The 23,514-nt window shown below is 46.4% G+C and overlaps 1 protein-coding gene across 1 annotated transcript in view; it reads left to right on the top strand.

The window, feature by feature from the left end:
- The window catches only part of SORCS3 (sortilin related VPS10 domain containing receptor 3), a 471,405-nt gene that overhangs the window by 205,494 nt on the left and 242,397 nt on the right, over nucleotides 1-23,514 (top strand). Inside the window, exon 3 of the mRNA XM_054036301.1 lies at nucleotides 22,868-22,967. Within this exon, the coding sequence (XP_053892276.1) occupies nucleotides 22,868-22,967 (100 nt within the window). The remainder of the gene's footprint in view (nucleotides 1-22,867; nucleotides 22,968-23,514) is intronic.

Here is a 23,514-nt window from a genome sequence, read left to right as displayed (position 1 = left end):
ACTGGAGCTAAAGTGACATTAGTACTCGACTGGCAGCCTTGAAGGCCTTAGTTATTCCACCAAACTGGCCAAAGGTAGCAGCAGCCGTGTAAGCTTTCTCCGGGGAGTGCATCAGGATTCCTCCACCCAGACCTCTCTGCCAGCATTCTTGAGGAGGTGAATGGTGTTTTTCGTGGCTCATTCAGTCGTGGGCTTCTCTGGAGAGGCTGACAATAAGGCTCAGGGCTGGGCTGGCTATTGTGATGTGGATACACGGCCACACGGCGCTGGACTGAGACGGATGCTTTGTCTTGTGAAAGCCACTGGACAGCTGTCAGGCGGAAATAACGTTCGATGACCAGCGACCTGAAGAAATGCCACATGTTGCTCAAAGAAGCAACTGAAATCGTTCCTCACTGGGGCGCAGGCTGCAAAAAGGACACCGCAGTTTCTGAAGACAAGACTTCGGCTCTGAGAATGGACCTAGGGGTGGTAGCAGGCAGCAAATTAGATCAGAGTTTGCAGTGTCATCTGGGAGGCAGAAAAGGGCCAGGGCAATGGTGGGCTCTCTGTGAAGCTATACAGAAACACAGCTGTCACCACGTCACCAGCAGGCGGCGGGGAGGCTCACTGCTTTCCTGTGGCAGAACCCCTGGGGGAGGGGAGAGATGCCTGCCCTTCATTTAGGGTCAACGCGCCTGCCGGTGCAGTTACCCTACTGGTTCAGGGAGGTGAAATCTGCTTCCTGGAGTACGGTATGTGAACAAGCCACGGGCAGTGCATAACGGACAGAACACAGGTTTAAAGGGCCAGTATGCAGGGATCCTCACCTTCTGGGTGCCCACGCAGCTGCCCTACAGCCACTGTTCCAGCCACCCAGGAAGAGGAACATGCATTGCCTGTTGCATCCTCTCCCCCACCATTTGTGGCCCAGTGCATCTGCTGTGTGCGTGGACCCATTGGGCAGCCCTGCTTTCCCCTCCCCCTCCGCGCTGAGCCATGGAAACCCAATGCTCCCTCTCTAGGTGGTCTATATTGCGTTGACTTCCCTGTGCATCTTTTGTCCCTACTACATCCACTGAGTGGGTGTGGGATTGGGCTGAGAAAGTTTCCCCGGTCTTGCGCTCTTCCTCTTACCTCTGATCAGTAACACCTCCATCTCTAGGTAGGTTCCTTAGAAGGTATTGCAGTGTGCAATTCCTTCCCTCTCCTGGCACGTCTGCCCTTCATTTTCTCCTCAGTCCTCAACCCAGCCCGCGGGGTGAACACATGAAAAGCAAGGCATCCTGCAGCACCACACCTTGCATTGAGTGACAGAGAGGCCCCAGGCAATGGCACGAGGCTCATCTACTTGCTCTGCAATCCAGCCTGAAGAAGAAGGAAAAGTCATTCCCTGCATTTGAAAGCTCACTTAAAAAATGAAACTCGTGCCTTCTGGTAAGACAGGTAAAGAGGAGAAGGAAATGGATGAGCTGTCACTTTTTTCCTAATGAATCAAAGGTCTTTGCATCCCGCTTGCAAAGGGATGGTCGGCCGACCTCCTGATGCAGGCACTACTCCATGGTTCTTAATGGCGCCCTGCGGGAGCCTAGCAAGACGCTTCATACAGTCTCCTTGTCTTGATTGCTTACGATGGACTGGGCTGGATGGGGTAAATTAAAATGTTCCTTCTTTTTCACGCAGAGTAAAATCAGTGGGGGAACTTGACTTGTCTCTGTGTTAAACCTGTCAAGAGGCTGTGACCGAATCATGCTGGGTTGAAATAAGATTAAACAGCTATTTCAGGAAAGGTACTAATTTTTAAACTTGCTATCCAGTGAGGGTGCTGCCACAACCAAATGATACTATTAATTATTCTATTTCAGTAGCACCCAGATGTCCCAAGCGAGATTAAGTTAGGTGTGGTACACACTCCTAGTAAGAGAGACCCTCCACCAAAAGTCTAAAGAGACCACGTAGACAAAGGCTCGACTTGTGCAAAGATTCTCAGGTTTTAAGACTGCAAGAGACTATTACGACCATGTAGTCTGACCTCCAACATAAAAGTGGCCAGAGAATCTCCCCAAGGGATTCCTGTCCATACCTCAGGGTTGAGTTAGAGTCCTGAGTAGTCTTGTTGGCCTGAATGGTACTACTCACATGCTGAAAATTAAGCACATGCATAAATCTTTGCAGCACTGGGGCTAAAGGGTTGGAGCAGTGGAGAATGATTACATCCATTGTATTGGTGGGGAATTGAGACAAAAAGTAGATTAAGGGATTTGCCAGAGGTCACACACAGGAAGTCTGTGGCAAAGCCAGGGATTTAACCCAGGTCCCTGGGTCCCGTATTTTAAATACAAGACCATTCCTTTTCTCAGTAACCCTCCCCATCCCCATGTTGAGGAAGGTACATTTTACAAGTGGGTAAATTGAGGCATGTAATAACTAGTTCAAGATCACAAAGGGAGTCAGTGGCAGAGTTAGGAAGAATACCCTGATATTTTGGATCACAGTCAACCTGTTCCAACCACTGTCCCTACACTGTCCTTCCCTAAAGAAGAGGTAAATATGGACACTATATGCTTCTCACAGGTATTGATTTCTGGAAACTCCATATAGTATTACACATTCATAGATTCATACTGTTTCCAGAAGGGACCATTGTGGTCATCTAGTCTGACTTCTGTGACAGAGGCCATAGAATTTCCAAAATAATTCCTACAGCAGATCTTTTCGAAAAACATCCAATCTTGATTTTAAATTGTCAGTGATGGAGAATCCACCATAACCTCTGGTACGTTGTTCCAATGATTAATTACACTCACTCTAAAAAATTACACCCTTATTTCTAGTCTACATCTGTCTAGCTTCAGCTTGCAGTCATTGGGTCGTGTTATACCTTTGTCAGCAAGATTGAAGAGCCCGTTATTAAATATTTGTTTCCCATGTAGATATGTATATACTGTACTCAAGTAACCCACCTACCTTCTCTTTGTTAGACTCAAAGAGCTCAGTCTATTTAGCTTATCACTATACATCAGGTCTTCTAATCCTTTAATCATTCTTGTGACTCTTCTCTGAATCGTCTATTCTTCAATTTATCAACATCCTTCTTGAATTGTGGACACCAGAACTGGATACAGGATTCCAGCAACGGTCGCCCCAGTGACAAATACAGAGATAAAATAACCTCTCTACCCCTACTTGAGATTCCCCTATTATTAAAGGATCACATTAGCCTTTTTAGCCACAGCACCACACTGGGAGCTCATGTTCAGATTGATTATCCATTAACCCCCCCAAATCTATTTCAAAATCATAGCATCCCCCATTGTGTAAGAGATTTACATTTAGCCGTATTACCACACATATTGTTTGCTTGAGTCCAGTTTACCAAGCAATCCAGATAGCTATGAATCAGTGACCTGTGCTCTTCATTATTTACCCCCCCCCCCAATTTTTGTGTCATCAGCCAATTTCATCAGTGATGGCTTTGTTTTTTCCAGGTCATTGATCAATAGCGTAGGGATAAGAACAGATCCCGGTGGACCCCACTAGAAACCCACCTGTCATGATGGTTCCCTATTGACAGTTAAATTCGGAGACCTATCTGTTAGCCACCTTTTAACCCATTTAAGGTGTGCCATGTTAATTTTATGTTTCTAGTTTTTTAATCAAAAGGTCTTGCAATAGTCTTGCAATACCAAGTCAAATGCCTTACAGAAGTCTAGTACATCAATGCTATGACCTTTATCAACCAACTTGTCATATCATCAAAAAAGATATCAAGTTAGTTTGCTAGGATTTATTTTCCATAAACCCATATTGACTGGCACTGATTATATTACACTCCTTTAATTCTTTATTAATCAAGTCCCATATTAGTTACTCCATTATCTTGCCTGGGATCTATGTCATCCCGTTTACTCTTTTTAAATATTGGCACTACATTCGTTTTCTTCCAATCTTCTGGAACTTCCATGTTCCAAGACTTATTGAAACTCACCATTAATAGTACAGTGAGCTCTACAGCCTACATTTTTAAAACTTTTGGGATGCAGGTTATCTGGACCTGCTCATCTAAAAAGTTTGAATTCTGTTTAAAATCATCCTAAGCTAAAATGGAAAAAATGTTATCATCTGTTTTTCCCAAATACAGAACAGAAATATTTATTAAACATTTCTACCTTTTCTGCATTATTATTGATAATGCTATGGTTTCCATCTAGTAATGGAATCTTTTTGTTCCTAATATACTTTAAAAAAAATTCTTCTTTTCCTTACCTCTGCTGGCCATAGATTTTTTCTTGTGTCCCTTTGCTTCACTTATCACTTTTCTTCAATCACTAGCTTTTGATATATAGACAGTACTATCAACTTTCCTTTTCTTCCATTTATTTATTTTTTGTAGCTGCCTTCACTTCCCCTCTAAACCAGGTCAAGTTTTTTGTAACCAATATGGCCTTTTTTCTCGGTTGTGGGATTGTGGTTTTTCCCTGGTGTTGGTGGTCTATAGCAGATCCCAACTAATATCCCACCTTTTGCTTTATCTGTTAGGACATTGATCTGTAAGCATTCCAGATCACTTTCTTCTGCATTGTCTGAGGCTCAGAAAAAGGTAATGGCATTTTTGACACAGAGTGCCACCTCTTTTACCCTTGAGCCTTCTTAAATGGGTTATCACCATTGATTTTAAAATTCCAGTCATGGGCGTCATGTCGTCCCAGGTTTCAGTAATACCAACTTGATCAAATTTATACTCATAATGAGCAATTCCAACTCCTCTTGTTTCTTACCCACGCACCTAGCTTTGTGGATAGGCAGTTAAAGAATTTCTTCTTTTCAAGTCCTTTTGGTTCCTTGATTAATTTTGTTCTTGGCATCTCAATTTTTTTTTTAAATGGTGATATCCTATCTCCTAGAACTGGAATGGACCTTGAAAGGTCATTGTGTCCATCCCCCTGCCTTCACTAGCAGGACCCAGTACTGATTTTGCCCCAGATCCCTAATTGGCCCCCTCAAGGATTGAACTCACAACCCTAGGTTTAGCAGCTCAAACCACTGAGCTATCCCTCCCACCTTTTTGTGCTGAGTGCTCATATTTTCCTTCCTCCCCTTGTGTTATTAGTTTAAACGCCTCCTGACTATTCTAACCAGTCTATCCTCAAGAAGATTGATCCCGCTTCTGCTGAGCTGGGGCATGACTAAATAAATGGAGATATCCCATCTCCTAGAACTGGAAGGGACCTTGAAAGGTCATTGAGTCCAGCCCCCTGCCTTCACTAGTAGGACCAAATACTGATTTTGCCCCAGATCCTTAATTGGCCCCCTCAAGGATTGAACTCACAACCCTGGGTTTAGCAGGCCAATGCTCAAACCACTGAGCTATCCCTCCCCCGCTAAGAAGAGGAATTGTTTGTAGTTACACTAGCTAGCCTAAAAAATTCCCGGGTTATCGGCCCTCGTGCTTCAGGGAGTGACAGGGAGTCATTTCTCCCCATAGTGTGTCATTGTCGTTAATTCTGGGAGTTTTAAACCCTCTCCTCCGGTACCTAGGATTGACCACTGCTGGAGACAGGATATCAGGCTGTTCCAGTCTAGCATTTCCTGTCCTGGTGCTACGAAGGGCTGGTCCACACTAACCCCTCAGTTCGAACTAAGATACGCAACTTCAGCTTCGTGAATAACGTCGCTGAAGTCGAAGTATCTTAGTTCGAAATACAAGGTACTTCCCACGGATCCAGACGCAGCAGGCAGGCTCCCCCGTCGACTGCGCGTACTCCTCTCGCGGAGCAGGAGTACCGGCGTCGACGGCGAGCACTTCCGGGATCGATTTATCGCGTCTAGACAAGACGCGATAAATCGATCCCAGAAGATTGATTGCTTGCAGCCGAACCAGTGGGTAAGTATAGACCTACCCTAAGCCTCGGCTTCCCTCCCTAATGAGCAGGGATAGGCTCTACACATCCTTATGTGCCTCTTGTGATTCCTTCATTACAATGACTCGTCTCCAGCTATCTCCTTGGGGACCCTCCTAAGCCTGACTGACTTTTCAAGCTGTTCCCGCTTATTGATCTTCTGTCTGGGGGGAAAAAAATCCAACAGGTTTATTCTCCCGGCTGAGGCATTTTGTGTTAGATGATTCTCCGAGTGCTGTGTGTGAAAGATGACAGGGAAAGCTTTACAAGAGGGAAATTCAGTCTAAGATAACTCTGCCTGAAGCTCCCATGGCGGGGTAGATAGACACACTGGGTCCCAAGCTTCCATGACAGGATAGATGGACACATGCTGTTCAGCAGTAATTGCAACTGGTGACTCTGAGGGATTCAGAGTTGGGCCAATTTTATACATATGTTTTTTCGTACCAAAACAGGTCTTTTGCCAGATACTCTGTTTCACTGGGAAAACGTTGTGTGAAAAATTGATGAATTGCACCCTTCTCGGGACTACCCCTGGCCTGGGATGTATCCATGGGTGTTCACAGCTCCAGATTCAAAAGTTGGGCCTCCCCCTTCACTTGCCGACTTAAACTTCTGCAATGTTTTATATGTTTTTCAAAACGTTCACAAAGTCCTGACTGTCCCTTGTGAATGTAGGACTCTCTGCAAACTCGTGTTGCCCCAGGGTGGAATGGGACAGAAACTCAGCTGGCGTGAATTGCAATAGCTTCACTGATGCCAGTCCCTTGAATTCGGTGGAGCTACGCTGACTTCAATCAACTGGAGAGATGGGTCTTTATTGTTAGTTGTATCATAGAGGCCTCAACTGGATCAGGGCCTAGTTGTGCTAGGAGATGTACATAAATGGAGTAAAAGAGGGTTCCTGCCCCAGAAAGCTAATAATCTAAATAGATTATGATCCCCATTTTACAGATGGGGAACTGAGGTACAGAGAGATGAAAAGACTCTCCCAAAGTCTGTGATACGTATGTCCGTGTCAGTCTCCTGATGAGCATCAAAAACTTGGGTGACAAAATACCTCATCCTTCCCTCATCCTGGGGCCTGGCCCTAATACCTAACCTCATTTCTAATGTTCCTATCTCCAGGCTATTCAGATCAGCAGGGGCAGCTCACCAGCATCTAGAAGAAACTCAGGTCCAAGTTGTATGGCCAATGAGCCACAGTCACATGGTACAAGTCTCTAGCATCCTCCTCATCAAAGCTACTTCTGCCATGGACACTAATTGACACCCACTAGCAGCCTCAGCCGGGAAGCCAAGGTTTGAATGAACTATCTTCTCCAGCTGGTGATCTCTTCAGGTCCGTAGCACATTGCCAGGGCACCTTGCACTGCTGTTGCTTGGGTTCTACCTGTCCTGGGGATAAATGGAGGTCTCTACCTTCCAGGGTGGTGATTGTAGCATGTTTCACCAGCACTAAACTTCCTTGTCTGGCTATTTCTCAGTTCTGAACCTCCAGAATGCCCGAGGTGGTGCCTACTGCTATGCCCTTATCACTCCTTTCTCAGCCCCATTTTAAGGGAGTTTGGATTTAGATACCGTTTATCTGAGGGCCTTTCATTAGTGCTACAAAAGATTCTCCTTCCATGACCACATTTAAAGCAATTCTCTCACACCAAAATATTTCAGATGTAAATGGTAAATTGGCTAAGGGACTCATTGGAGGGGAGGGATAGCTCAGTGATTTGAGCATTGACTTGCTAAACCCAGGATTGTGAGCCCAATCCTTGAGGGGGCCACTGGGGAATCTGGGGCAAAATCAGTACTTGGTCCTGCTAGTGAAGGCAGGGGACTGGACTTGACTTGATTTGATGACCTTTCAAGGTCCCTTCCAGTTCTAGGAGATGGGATATCTCCATTTATTATTAGCATTTTCAAAAATAGTAATAAAAAGAGGGGGGGAAAGCCCTTGGAGGGACACTGTTTCTAATTAATAACCTAATTAATATCTGATTGATTAATAGAGGGTTGTCATGAACATTTCCTTTTATCCTTCAGGGTTATTCGATTATAAAGCATCCTCTAGAACAAATATCCTGAGTGTGCCATCAGGTCACCTATGTGCTGAAATCAATAGTGTGTTTGGAATCAAGTCACTAACGCTGTCTGCCAAGGATGCCTAGACACATGCCCTCAAAAATTAAAACCCATCCGAATTGCAAGGAGCATAAACATATCAACCCTTTAAAACCAAATAGAGAGGGAGTGAGTAATGACGAAGTGTCGTTGTTCATAGTTCATATCTAAGTAATAACAATAGTGTCCAGAAAAAAAGGAGGAGAGGATCCTACCATAATAGCAATAGGATCTGGAACTTCCTAGCTCTAGGTTTTTGGTTCAAATGCCCCATGCCACCGGTATAAAGAGAATGACAGTCATTACCATCTAGCAGTGTTTCTGTGGCCAGTGGGAAATGAGCGGATATCTCCGGTGTTGTCTGAGTGAGAATTTGCACTGATTACAGCCATCCAGGGATGGATCATTTCATGGTTCCATGTTCCGTTCATTCCCTCTGAAACACTTGGCATTGGCCACTGTCGGTAGACAGGAGACTGGGCTAGATGGACCATTGGTCTGACCCAGTCTGGCCCTTCTTATGTTCTTATCCATGGGGCTGCACAGGCTCAAAGCCCTAGTGTAGTCAGAGCAGACTGCTGTGAGAGAGCACAGCTGCAGCATGCAGAGGATTCAGGCAGGGTGTAAGCTCCACTGATGCATGGGGCAGCCTTGCTTGGCCACACTAGGGATTTGCAGCTGGTCACCAATGGCTGTCGTGGGGCAAATGCCCAGTGAGGATAAGGTCTCAGTCCGGCTCCTAATCGAACAGCCTAATGGGGCCAAATGGTGCTACCCAGCACTCGCTGGCAGGCTCAGCAGAGAAGCCAAAGCCAAATCTCTTGTGCCCTAACATTGGGCACCGTGTTGCTCGTACTGCTCTGATTGTCCATTGGGAGGAGAAGAGTGAGGGAAGATAGCACTGCCCCTGTTCTTGTCCGAAATGCTCTAGTTTCCTACTCGCCTGTGTTGGAGTGTGAGTCTCAGATTTTCTTCCCATATTTCCTCCTCTTCTGTCCCCCTTCACTCTTGGGGGAATTTCTCTCTCTCCTCAGCATCTGCTCTCTATCCTCTTCTCTGTGAACATATCAAGGTGACAAATTTATTTCATCCCTTTGTGGTGCCTCCCTCCCCAGTAATAAATTTCCTTTGCCGTCTCTTCAAGGCCCCATTGTCTCCTTCTTTTAATTACTCCTGCTGCTTGCGCACCGAGCCATTTCCATGGTGTTTGCCATGAACCTCTGTGCACTCTACCTTCCATCCCCCACCTCCAGCTTTCCTTCCGGTTTGTTTTACACTCTCAGCACTGTCAGATCAATTCAGTTTTATAACCTGGCGGGTTCTCTCGCTCTTTACTGAACAATGCAGGGAAAATAAGTTGCTCTCTCTTTAGTAGCCATCTTGGCTGGAGGTGTTTTTCCTGGGACATACTGATTTCCCTCCCCCGCCCCGTCCCCCGTCTCCCAACCTTGGTTACTTCATGTGCCTCCTGGTGAAGTCTTTCGTAGGGGTGGAAGGTCAAAGGAGCTTAGAACCCAGGCTCTCATGTGTACGCTGTACTGAGAGGCAGTGTGGCCTAGTGGATATGGCGATAGATTGAGAGTCTGGAGACCTTAACTCTAATCCAAATTCTGTCACTAACCGGTTGTGTGACACTAGGAGAATCACTTTGCTTCTGTCTGCCTTTGATTACACCTAAACTCTTTGGGGGTAAGGACCGTCTCTTACCATCTGTGCATACAGCGCCTAGCACAATGGAGTCCTGATCTCAGTTGTGGCCTCTAGATGCTACAATAATGCATTGGAATCATTTTTATCTCTTGCATTCAAGCACACTTCCAGCACATTGCTTGGCATGGAGACTAATTTTAAGTGTAACATATTTACCGACGTTAGAGCATCAGTAAATTCCAAGGAAGGACGATCTTGTGTTAACACTCAGCACTGGGAGTCAGGGGACCTGAGTTTCTCTGCCTCGCTTTACCACAGCGCAACCTTGGGTAAGTCACTTAGAGCCAGATTTTTAAAGACATTTACACACCTAAAGATGAAGAAAGATGCTTAACCTGCATTGAGATCAATGGGAGTTACATACCTAGGCATTTTTCAAAACCTCACAAGGCACCCATCTTTCACCTTAGACTCCTAAATATCTTTTTAAATCCAGCCCTTAATCTTTCAGTGCCTCAGTTTCCCCATGTGTAAAATGGGTGTATACCATCACCTACCTCTCAGGGGTGGTATGAGGCTTATTTAATTTATGTTTGTAGAGTGGATTGATAACCTTGGATGGGAAGGGTATGTATTTACTGTCATGACTTTATTTTCTCAAAGTAGCACATAGAGCAAAACCGTGACATCAGAAAAATACCTTCATGCAAAATTCTACCAAAAAGATCACTTGGAAAGCTGGCACCACTCCGTTCCTATGGACCTCTCTGACATCCTTATCTCTGTTCTGTAGACCGTAGGTGGCATAAAGATAAACCTGAGTGTAATGGAGAGAAACGTCTCCACTGGCTCCTGCTTTGGTCACAACCAGTGAACAGCATCGAACTCTTAGGAAGAGCTAGAGCGTCACCTGTATTCTTCGCTGCCTCCGGCTTGGGTCATTTTCCAGATGTTGGCTTACTGCAGATGAATGAAAGCCTGGAGATATTCTTCTGGCAGGATATACACAGACTCCAGGTGGTCACGGTTTGCTCTTAAGCATCAGCAACAGCTTCTGTAAAAGTTAAACCACACTAGTACTGGAGCCAGGCTGAAGCTTCCTAGCTCAGACCCAGGTCTGGATTCAAACTTTCCTCAAGATCGGATGCGTTTAGAGCTGGAGTTTCAGTTCATGCCCACCTCCGCTTCAGATGGGACGAGAGAAATGTGGCAGTTCCTTTTCTGGGACATGGCTGAGCACAGCTTCTGAGCCACTTACAGAGGGTGGGTCCAAAGCCATTCAGGCTGCCCATTGCTGAGGGACCTTCTGAATAATTAAATCACCGGATTTATCCAGAGGGTCCCCTATTTTCCCAGAGGACAAATAGAGGTGGGCTGGTACAAGCGACACTGCTTAACCCTGGCCTGCAGAGATCGCTTCTCAGGGTCAGACTCCTTGCTAAGTTGATCAAACGAAGGTTGCCAATTAGTGCCCGCTGTGATGTGGACAGCTGTCTAAAGGGAACAGAATTGTGACCACAGAGACCTGTTGTATTAATTTTGGGGAAATAAATGGGCTAAAGGTGTTAACATACTACTGTCCCTGTCCAGCATTAACCAATGTTTAACAGGGTTTGGGGCTTGGTATGCAGAGACGTCAGACTGCTTAGCACCAGGGCAAACACACCATTAAAAATCCTTTTAACCTTCTATTAAAGATACAGAAAAGAAGGAAAATAGTTAAAGCATTTGAAATGTAAAATATTAAGTCAGGCTTCCATTTTAACAACCTCCTTCATCCCCTTTCCCTTTAGCTAGAGAGAGTTTTGAGAAGGGACTCCTCCCCCCCCCCCCCCCCCCCGTTGTTTGACAGTCTCTTAGAGGGTATCAAAGATGATAACAACTGGCCTTTTGGAGAAGAGAATAAGTTAGTTATGATGGGCTGGAGATGTCGTTGCTGCTGTTAAAGTCCTAAGTTCCCTCTAAGCTGCATGGCCGCACAGCAGGCTATCAAGGGCCACGCAGGCACGCAGCTGCAGGGGCCTGGACTGGAGAGGGGAGAGGTAGGGGGCATGCAGGGCTGCGGCGGGGAGAAGCGCCTCTCCCCCAGCCCCGGGCTGCTGTGGCGAGAGAGGGCTGGAGGGAGTCCGTTTTTTCTCTCTCTCTCTCTCTCTCTCTCTCTCTCTCTCTGCCACAACCCCGGGGCAGCCTGCACCCCAAGCCCCTCATCCCCAGCCCCATGCCACAGCCAGAGTCCTCACCTCTCTGCACCCCAACCCTCTTCCCCAGCCCTGAGCCCCCTCCCACACCCCAAACTCCTCATCCCCAGCCCCACCCCAGAGCCTGCACCCTGAGCCAGAGCCCTCACCCCCTCCTGCACCCCAACCCTCTTCCCCAACCCTGAGTCCCCCTCCCACACCTCAAAACACTCATCCCCAGCCCCACCCCGGAGCCCACACCCCTGCCAGAGCCCTCACCCCCCCACGCCCTAATCCTCTGCCCCAACCCTGAGCCCCCTCCCACACGCCGAATCCCTTGGCCCCACCCCCGCCACGCAGCACCTCCATATTGGTGCACATAACAAAATTCATTCCGCACGTGGATGTAAAAAATGAGAGGGAACATTGTCCAGTCTTAAAGTCCAGTCTTATTAGGAAAAGCCCAGTTGTTCGATAGTCTCTTAGATGGTACCAAAGACAGTAATAACTGTCATTCCAGATGGAGTTTGGGACCCAGCTGGAGCCGGTAGAGGTGGTGAGGGATGGTGGTGGTGAGGTTATCTGGGTTTCTCTCTCTGCCCCATTCTGATCAGGTCACCTCTCAGCATCGGGATAATGCAGGTCGGGGTCCCAGCAAAGAGCGGGGCTGGCAGCCATGATGGTGAAGCGCACTCCAGTAGCCTCTGTCTGTTCTTCTTCTTTGTTCTTTCATTTCCCCACAAAAGCTCATTCTTTCAGGACCCAAAGAGGGAGACATGGGTTGAATAATTGTCCATCAATTAGACTTAATATCTGACATACCAATCTTGGCTCATTAAATTCCAGCTCCACATATCCTGTTTTTTAACAAAGTATAATTTCAACAGAGTCCTTGAATCATATATTTGGCCTTTTTGTTTAGACTAATTTAGAGTTATTCCACCTCCCTTTTGTACCTTTTCCCATCAACATTTGTTGTTATAGGTTATTATGCCATTTTTTTGAACTTTTACATATTTTTTACAGTTGAGTTTGCAGTTCGGGTACATTTGTTGGCCCAGTTGTCACAACCGACCCCGAAGAACCATCGAACAGAACAAATTTTGGTCGCTGCTAGTTTGTGGTAGGGCTTTAATCATTACCCTAGTGGTAGAAGGCTCTGTATCCTATTGCCAATCCCATGAGCCATCTAGTCTCCTTGCAAAGATTCAGACTGAAGGAGCACAGAGGATACCTTTGCTGTCAAAAAAAACCAAACCCCAGAACAAAACAAAAACCCAGTGCTCCCAGACGGCTCATATCTTCTTCAGTTTGAACTATGAATCATAATGACTAATACACAATGACAGCCAGTTTTGCCTTGCCCATCTCCGCTGCGCTGTATAAATTGAAGCTTATCAGCAGAGGTCATCTTTAAGTCTTGCAAACCTTTGGTGATTGAAGCTGTCATTAAGGGAAAAAAATTGCTTTGGTATCATGAGCCGGTTCCTTAGGAGGAACTTTTGCAGGGTTTTGTTTGGAGACCATGCACATTAAAGTGGAAAAAGTTAAATCAATGGAATTGAGGACAAATAAGAGCTCCCCAAAAGGCTTAAAGGTGACCTATTTGTTTTTTGACATTAGAAATTCAGGTCTTGCTCACCCTGGAAAGTATTATGAGATCTGGTAGAATTGTGATATCCGAGATACCAAGGAAGTGAGACTGGATGAATCGAGAGGGAAATTGGTTTTATTCAGACAGTTAGACTCGCTGACTTTTTTTGGATAACACCTATTTCGCTAAAATGCTTTGGGGGAAAGCTCTCCCTGCTAGGGAGTTGGCTCCATGTACCTGCTGCAGCTAAGAGCTGAAAAAGCTCCCATTACACATGACTGGGTCATCCAAGAAGTCATCCAACAGAAGGAGGAGAGGCAACATGTGGCATCCTTGATATTTTGAAGTGGGGAAAAGAACTCCCAGGCCCCAGTGGGTGCAGGGGATTCATAGGTTCCAAGGCCAGAAGGGACCAATGGGATCATCTAGTCTGACCTCCTGCATATCACAGGCCATAGAACTTCCCTAAGATAATTCCTAGAGCAGAGCTTTTAGAAAACCATCCAATCTTGATTTTAAAATGGTCAGTGATGGAGAATCCACCACAGCCCTAGGTAAACTGTTCCAATAGTTAATTACTCTCGCTGTTAAAAGTTTACGCCTTATTTCCAGTCTGAAATTGTCTAGCTTCAACTTCCAGCCATTGGATCGTGTTTTATCTTTTTCTACTAGATTGAAGGGCCCGTTATTAAATATTTGTTCCCCTTGGAGATACGGGTAGACTGTGCCTTCTCTTTGTTAAGGTAACTAGATTGAGCTCTTTGAATCTATGACAGCAAGGCATGTTTTCTAATGCTTTAATCATTCTTGTGGTTCTTCTCTGACCCCTCTCCAATTTATCAACATCCTTCTTGAATTGTGGGCATCAGAACTGGACACAGGATTCCAGCAGCGGTCAGACGAGTGCCAAATACAGAGGTAAAATAACCTCTCTTTTCGTACTTGAGATTCCCCTGTTTGTTCATCCTAGGATGGCAGTAACTCTTTTGGCCACATTGGGAGCTCATGTTCAGCTGATTATCCACCACAACCCCAAATCACTGCTTCCCAGGATAGAGTCCTCCATCCCATAAGTATGGCCTGCATTCTTTGTTCCTAGATATATACGTTTACAATTAGCTGTATTAAAAGGGTTTGTTTGTGCCCAGTTTCCCTAATGGTCCAGACTGGCCTGAATCAGTGACATGTTCTCTTGATTATTTACCACTCCCCCAATTTGTGTGTCACCTGCACAGGGAGGCTCAGCAGCACATCACTGGACACATTGGAACATCAGAGGAACAAACCAAGGGGCATCAAGGACAAAGCGGAGTGAACCATTGCACTCCACAACCCAAAGTGGCCTGGGTCCTGTTGACTGCCAAGTCACAGAGCATTGACTGGGACTTGGAACAAATTCTCTCCCCTGCAGTAACAGTGGCCCAGAGGGCTTGAGCACTGGTAACTGTGCAATATCTGAATTGTGGAGGGTGAAATTCACCTCTGGGCAGTGGAGCAGCATAAGGAATGTGCACCTCTCAGATCCCAAGTGCAGGGGGAAATATCACCAGGGTAGGACAAGTAGAGTGCCAATAGCCCACAGCCGCTGTGGAAATAAGCTGTGAGAGAGAGCAGGAGGGACATACAAGAGGTGGTGGGAACACAACAGCATTGTGAAATGGGGCAGTGGGTCAGCTGTCTAACACGCCAGGTTCTGTGCGTTTACTCTTCATCTTAAATGCACAGGTATGCGTGCCAGTTACATGCAGCCCTCCGCGTCTCAGCCTCCCCAGCTGGGTGGGAAGCTGGTGACTCTCACAGAGGGTTTCTATGACTTGTAAGTCTGGAGCAACGTTTCCATCCCTCATGCTCTCTGAAATTAAGGCCTGGCCTACGCTCTGGTATAACCCCGATTCAGCCACTGAAGACCAGCAATGGGTGCAAACCATTGCTGATCCCTGTGTACAGACAAGAGACAGCAGGGTTTGCATTGCTCCTGCTCCTCTCCGTGCTTAGGGGGCCATGGTGGTGTAGCTACAGGGATTGCAGGGCCACTGATGGGTGAACTGGGGCTATCCCTGAATGTCGGTGTCCAGTTGTGCAGGGATCGCCGCACATTTCACCATGTCCCCAGACATTCTTTCATCTCCGACAGAGACAGAGGCACATTCAGAGGGGACAGTAAGCGAAGGGGAGACAGAAAATGCACACGCGCACTGTGACTCACCCCGCGGGAGAGAGAAGACCTCTGTTTACAGGGAGACTCAGACACACGCACACTCCCAGCTAAACAAGTCGCAGAGTTTGCAGGAATTCCATCCCCAAGGGGCTGATCCATATTTTATTGCCTGTTTCCTCAGCCGAATGGTTCAAGATGCAAACAAACAAAACCCCTCCATTTTCCTTTTCTCTCCCTGCCAGAGCATGGGCGGGGCAGGGTGGCAGACTGGGCTGATGGGACAGCTCTGCTGACAAGAGTCAGCTGGCGTAACTTTGTCCTTTCTGAAGATAGGCTCCTTCCTGGCTGTCCCAGGTGGGTCGTTGTCTGCTCCAATATTCTCTCCCTCGCTCTCCCGCTCTCTCTTGCCACCTCCGTTTCATTTCCCCAGGATGAGTGCTTGTTATTGCAATATTAGAAGGTGCTGGCTCAGGCCCATTTGTCTGTAGGGTTTGTGAGGAAGCCCACGCTCATATAAATGTGGGAATTGGATTGATTTCCTTAGGTGCTCGTTACATTGAGTTACGACTGGGCTTGCCAGAGGGAACTTTCTCACTCCATATTAGGTCCACAAGCCCTGCTCTAATACAGTTTGGGAGCAGGTGCATCATGGTTTAAATGCTTAATAGCTTGTCAGGGCAGTTGAATTAAGCAGGTAATTTTCTCTCCTGCATTTTGACTACCATATGGGTTACAGGAGAATCCACAAGCTCCAAATAAGTGACTTACCTTATAAATCTGCTTTTTCCAGGGGGAGTAAACAGGTTTCAGTGCCATTGTAGCTTCAAGGAAAGTTGATTGATTTGAATAGAAGGCTCATATGTCTCCCTCGGACTGGATCGATGCAATCGTTGTCCCTAGAAACCAGTCGATATTCTTCCTTCAATGTAATTTGTTTCGGCCATACAGATGGCATAGGGCATGGTGTATACAAGGGTGAATGTAGGGTTACCAAATGTCCGTATTTTCCCGGACATGTCTAGCATTTTAGTAGTTAATCGCCGTCTGGGAGGACTTTTTAAATATATAAAAATGTCTGGAAAATACGGACGTATGATAACCCTACCCACTGCCTCCCTCTCCTCTTGGGGTGTCAGCTCGCTGCAGCCTGCGGATTGCAACCCCCCCTCCTCCCACAGTGCTGCTGCAACCCCACGGCTAGGAGCGGTGACCTCGCTGCAGCCAGCTGCGGGTGGGGGGGACCCGCGGCCACTTCTCCCTCCTCCGAGCATCCCCCGAAGCCCTGGCAGAGCTTCAGTCTCCCCACTCCGCCCCGGCCGTGCAAGGAGCGCCCCCGCCAGTGGTCTGTGCAGCAGGGCCTGCCTCCCCCTCCCCTGCTGAGCTGCTGCCCAGGGGGGGTCCCAGCTCAGGGGAAAGTTTCTCGGTGCGCGGCAGCGCCTCCCACAGCCGCCCGGCCTGAGCTGCTGCAGCACGTCTCTGCTGTAGCCCGGCCAGAGAGGGAGCCCGCGGCTGGGATGCAGCCTCGCAGGTGGGAGCGCGTTGGGGCTGGGATGCCCAGCTCAGGGGCAGGCCCGGAGCCCGAAGCAAGTTTCCGCCCCCGCCCGGCTCTGGCTGTGCAGGGGAAGCGCCTGGCTGGGGGCGCACGTGCTGGAGAGCGGTGGGACCCGGGAAAGTTGGAGCCCAGGGAGGAGGCGGCTGCTTTGGGTGGCTGGGAGGGAGGGGGAATGTGGCGCACTCAGGGGAGGAGGCGGGGCCAGGGTGGTGATTTGGGGAAGGGGTTGGAATGTGGGGGGGGGGAAGGGGTGGAGTTGGGGTGGGGAAAGGGTTGGCATGGGGGCAGAATTGGGGGCCCCTGTGGCGTGTCCTCTTTTTTCAGTGTTCAAATATGGTGACCTTAGTGAATGAACACATTGTACTTTGCATTAAAGCAACACAAGGGTTTGTATTGAACAAGTCAATTATTTTTATGTAGGTGTAACGCCAACAGACCCCGGTAGTCAGCGGGCAGAATCGAATTTGGGATCTCTGGAGCTTAGTGCATGAGCCTCTACCGCCTGAGCTAAAAGCCAACTAGCTTTTAGTGAAGGCTGTAGAGCAGACATATTTTATCTGTCTCGCTTTTAAGTGGTCTAGATGGGACAGAACACCACACCCAGAAGGTGTGTGGGTTACATAGGCTTTCCATAATACAGCAATGAGAGTCTGTTGGAGCTGCCCCCTGCACGCCAGACCCCATCTTGCAAAATGGAGGCTGACCTTTGATCTCGTCAGGCCCCTCTCCCCATCCTTATATGACAATGACAGCTACTCCACACAGAATAGTCTGTCTGTCTTAGGGTTTTGTATTGCTGCTCGTCATCGTAGTATCTGAGTGTCTTCCATATAAAATAGGTTAATCAGAGCCTAATGGACTCCATCGAGACCCCTCTGGCCTTTCCCTCTTTGGAGGTTATATAAATCTCTGCTTTGGTAGCATATCTCAACCAGAACTGTAGCATGCAGATGTGCGAGGGCCTGTTTATCTTTCTTCTCTCTTACCTGGTGCACCGTTTTGCTTTGTCGCTGGTGATCTCCCAAAAGCTTTGTGTTGAGAGAGGATAAACTGGCCACAGTGGTGCAAACTGATGATGAGGTGTTCTGAGCAGACATGCCAAACCTGCGAAAAAAATGCAGAAATTGGGTTTGTTTTGGGCTTAATTAGTTTGAGAGTTGTTCGTTGGCTAGTTTTTGGTTTGTAGCTTGTTGGGCTTGTAGCTTGTTGCTTCTTTTTTTTATCAGCTCCGGGCAAGAGGATAAGGAGGGGAGAGAGTCGGGGTGCACAGTGGGCCCACAACAGTCCCAGACTGCTCGCAGGAGGGATCTAGTAACATAGAGTGTTGGGGTTCATAGGGATTGGCTTGTTTTGAAATGGGATTCGTTTGATTTTTGGCTTATTGTGAAAGCCGGGGTGCTTATTTACCACGTGAAAGTTGGAAACTGTGATCTGAGAAGAGCTGGCTTTGGCAATTTTACAATACTAACAAAAATCATATTGGGTTGAAATGAAAATGATTTTTTTTTAATTAATCACATTGAAAATTTGAAAAAAATTGCATTTCAGGTCAAACCAAATCTTTTGTTATGACAAAATCAAAATGTTTCTTTTAGATTTGGAGCTTTTTACTCTTTTTTTTTTTTAAATAAAATTAAAGGCAATTTTGAACCAAAAAAGTCAATTCAAACAAAAAAAAGATCAAAATATTTTCTTTTGAAAATGTTGAAACTGGCTGTTTTGATTTTTTTTTTTGGCATTTTTTATTTTCAAAATGAAAAACGTGTCAAAATGTACACATCTGTTGAACATTCCCATGTCACTGAATCAGAATTTTTCTCAGGAAAAAAAAAAAGTAGTGTGGGAAATTTTTCCTCACGGCGCTAGTTGTGAGATTAGTGAGCGGGAATGTACAGGAGAATGGTCTTTTTGACCTTTTACTGAAAGCCTGTGTCTTTCCTCTCATCGTCACAACTTCTAATCATATCATTGGTATTCATCATATTTATTTTATCACAATGTCAGTACAGTTATTTTCACATATCAACTAATTAATCCTGAATATAATTCTTTGTCGTATGCAATAATATTTAAGTAGCTATTGCTAATATTTAAGTATTATTGCTATTAGTTGTGGCTATAGTCAATTTGCAGATCAGTAAACTGAGTCACAGGAGTTGAGAACCCAAGAATCCTGACTCTCAGTCGCTTGTGCTGGAGCCACTAGATTCACCATCTCCTCCACCTCCTGTTTCTACAATTGGAGTAAACAAAATCAGTGGCCATGTGGCCCTTTAAAGGCAACGCATTAATGAGGTCAGTGGAATGTATCCCATTTTGACTGTCTTTGGTCATTAGCTCAGCTATCCCTTGTGACATGTATACAGTAAAAGCACCTCTGGATGTGGACCTCTGGGCACTGGATGGTCTTTGAACCGTGGAAGTTGGAAATGGAGGTATCAGAGTATAGCCACTGAGGGCTAGATTCCTGAAGGGACTGAGGCGGCTAAGTCCAGCATTCACAATACCCTCCCTCCCACCACTCAGCTGCTGCTTAGCCCTGGAGGTGCCTATGTAGCCTTTGGGTCCTGATCTGGTAGGCCTGCTCAGAGCACACCTACACTGCACGGAAAAGGAAGAGCTGGCCCTCTGGATAAACTTCAGCTCAATGCGGTGGTTAGGGCAGTCTCTTGGGAGGTACAAGTTCAAATCCTTTCTCCCCATCGGGTGTGGGGAATTGAACCTGGTTCTCCCACATGCCAGGGGGGTGCCCTGGCTGGATTAAGGGTTATTAAGGCTGTTTCATGCTGCTAACTTTTCCCATGTGTTGCCTGGGGGCCTGATTCAGGGCTGTGAATTTTACTAGGGCACTGGGATCATAAAATCCGTTCACTGCGATGCTGAGGGGGTAGCTCATCGGCCTCCTTGGTGAAGCTAACCCTGAGTGATCATAAGCACATGCGATCCCATTAAATTGCTTATGGAGTCTGGGGCTGCACAGGTGACTAGCCAGTAGCTGTGAGAGTACAGCCTAGTGGTTAAAGGTGGAGTCAGCGCTCTCCTTTTGTTCCCAGCTTCACCATTTGCTGTGTGATCTTGGGCAAGTTATTTGGGCCAAAATGTTTAGACTTGGGTGCCCAACGTTAGACACCTTACTCGTTCTAGTCCCCTAAATAAGTGGGTTGGTTTCCAGGAAAAGAGGCTGGTAGCTATAGGGATTCAGCACCTCTCAATATAGGCCTCCTATTCAGGTGGCTAGATATGCATTTAGATGTGTAACTTTAGACACCCTAGTTTGAAACATTTGGCCTTCACCGCTCCAATGCCTCAGTTTCTTCATCTGTAAAATGGGGATAATGTTCCCCGATGCAGCCACTGGGACTTTGTGAGTCTGAATGGATTAATTCTGGTCAAATGCTTCAGGATCTCTTGACAGAAGATGTTACGGAAGTTCAGAGTATTACTGTGATGTCCTTTGAGACTTTCTGCAAAGCCGTTGTTGGCCATCACTGAAATACAGAGAGCCCAAGGAAAGCTAAAGAAATAATGATCATACTTCCTCTCTACCTATCCTTTGAAAGGGCAAGTCAAGTGACTGATAGTGGGCTAATGAGAAAGGGTCATTAGGACATCTTTACAAGTGCAAAGTGTTTTGGGAGATCTGCAAGTGATGATGGGAACAAAACCAAACTGGCCCTGTGGGAATATTAAACTACTATTTGTATTCTATTTGAACACTGATTGAAACTGATTTGAACACTGATTGAAATTAGTGATTTCTTCCATTGTCAGGTTTTCACGACATGATATATTGTATCTTTCCCTTGTATAATCGTGGATCTGGCTTGTTCAGAGCTTCAGCACTGCTGGTGGGGGCTAGACCAAAGAGATACATCAGTGTTCATCCTATTTCCATTTCAAAGCATTTAGCATAGGTTGAAGATTTCTTCCCCAGTGAATGTGCATGTACTGGGTGCCCCATACAGCTGAGCTAATTGCTCTTGGATTATTCAGTTTTATCCATCAGACTACTTTAGTTTCAGCATTTTCTGAGAGCCAGAAGTCAGCCAGCTACTTCAGTGATGATCTGGGTATTGATACCTAGATAGATTTAGTACAGATAAGCTCAAGCCATACAAACTGGAATCTGATTAAGCTTCCAAACATCTCATGATCTGTGGGTGTTCAAGTTATGGGGGTTGGTTTTGCTCATTTTAAGATGGGACCAACTAACAAAAATTGGGAACAGAGGCATGATGAGATGTCCTAGCCCCATTGGTAACAATAACTGGGCTTCCCACCTTATGGATTCCACCATTGATTTGCTCTGGAGCCTGGCCCCAGACATCTTGTTTTGTTGCTTTGCAGTGGACAACACCAACGTTGGACTTTTTCAGTGTGATGCTGGGGTGCATTATTCACACTGACGCAGTAAAAAAGGCAGGCTGAGGACAGACTGTGGAATCAATCAGACTCTACAGACAATTGGCAGGGAGTCTGTAGCAGCTGTATCATACTCTTTAGGGGAGCAATGCTATTCACTTTGGCATTGGGAGAGGTGCATGGCCCATTCCTGCAGCAGATGCGTAGGGATCAGAGTATTGATCACAGCACCCCCTGACACTTCAAAACCAGAACCAGTGACACTGAAATTATGATAACGAACACCTGTGTTACAGCTGGTATCAGAGGAGCGTACATCTAGCAAGTGCATTGCATTCCTAAATATTTTCTATTCAAATATATAAGGAGGAGGATGAAGGGAAAAAGGGGGGAGGAAAGGGACAGGAGAACATCCCAAGGCCACCAATCCTCATGCTTCAGGGCATAGACTGAGCAGTGATCACCATAAAGGGTCAGGAGACAATTTCTTCCCAGGCCATTAATTTTGCACAGTTAGGTGCATAGTGAGGATTTTACATCCTCCCCTGAAGCATCTGGCATTGGCCACTGTTGGAGACAGGATAGCAGACTACATGGACATTAGTTTTTTGTGTGTGGGGGGGGGAGGGGTGAAAACACAGAGACGCAACAAACAAGGGGAATGGATTCTAAATACCTCCAGAGAGGAGGAGGAGAAAGCTGCAGAAACCCCTTTGTGACGGAAGCAGTGCTTTTTGCCAGTCATGAATGGGCAGTGTCGCCCCCAGATCATCTGCTGTCTCTTGTGGGATCTGCCTGAATCTCTCTACCTAATGCAGAAAAATAAAACCCCTGGCACAGATCCGCACGGGGGCGACAGAGTTTTAGAGATGGCAGTATGGATACATTTGATTTAGACATGAACTCAGTTGCTATGATGTGGATATGGACTTTGATCCCGATCTCTTGGGGGGGAGGGGGGGAAATGTGTTCAAGGTTTTTGTTGTGGACTCATCTGTTCTATTTGTTTTAAATACATGGCATACAGGAGTGCCTGGGGTGCTGCATGGGATCAGGGGATCATTCTTAGGTACCTACAAACAGCCCTGATCCTCCATTGAAAACCACCTGGGTGCACCTGGAATCAGTGGGGCTCTGCCTGGGCACAGGGGTTTGCCCGTGTGATTCTCAGTGCAGAATGGGGAACAGAAGATGTAGACACAGTCTCTGTCCCAAAGGGCTCAAGGTCTTTCTCCTCCCCTTTCCATCCTCTCCCTGGAATGAAACCTCAGGTTTAGGAACAAGAATGTGCAGCCTCAGGCATCTGTTCATATGCTAATTTTCCTCCCCAACGTTTGAATAACCGTCGATTTTCTTTTTGTCTCTTCTTCCCTGCAGGTCAACGGACTATGGCACTACCTATGAAAAGCTAAATGACAAAGTGGGCCTGAAGACTGTGCTGAGCTACCTTTATGTCAGTCCTACGAACAAGAGGAAGGTAAGGGAGAGCCATTGATCTGGTAGCCATAGAAACAAAATTACCATGCTCGCTTCATTTTAAAAAAGAATTCTGATCCTGAAGCAAACTCCAGCAGTAAATCATGAGGCACTCAAGGACGTGAATCTGGCCTAATTGACACTGGTGTAACTCCGTGAAGTTCAGTGGAATTACTCTTGATTTACACAGCGGTAATACAGATCAGAATCAAGCCCTTAATCTCAGGCAGAACATGTCTAGTTTGTTGTTAGAGAAATGAGGGAGGTAAATTGACTTGTTGCTGACTGTTCTACCTGCAAATAAGCTGAATTCACACAAATGTTTATGAGACGCTTGACTCTGCTGATTTCAACTAATCCACCTTTCCTTGCCTTATTATCAGCCACTTAGTATTGGAAACACCAGGTAAAAGACATCCCTTCCTTGCATTCAATGCTGCTTCCTTTTATGTTTCATAGAATCATAGAATATCAGGGTTGGAAGGGACCTCAGGAGGTCATCTAGTCCAACCCCCTGCTCAAAGCAGGACCAATTCCCAACTAAATCA

Source organism: Malaclemys terrapin, chromosome 7 (assembly GCF_027887155.1).
Source record: "Malaclemys terrapin pileata isolate rMalTer1 chromosome 7, rMalTer1.hap1, whole genome shotgun sequence".
NCBI classification, from domain to species: Eukaryota; Metazoa; Chordata; order Testudines; family Emydidae; genus Malaclemys; species Malaclemys terrapin.
This window is presented reverse-complemented; position numbering and strand designations above follow the sequence as displayed.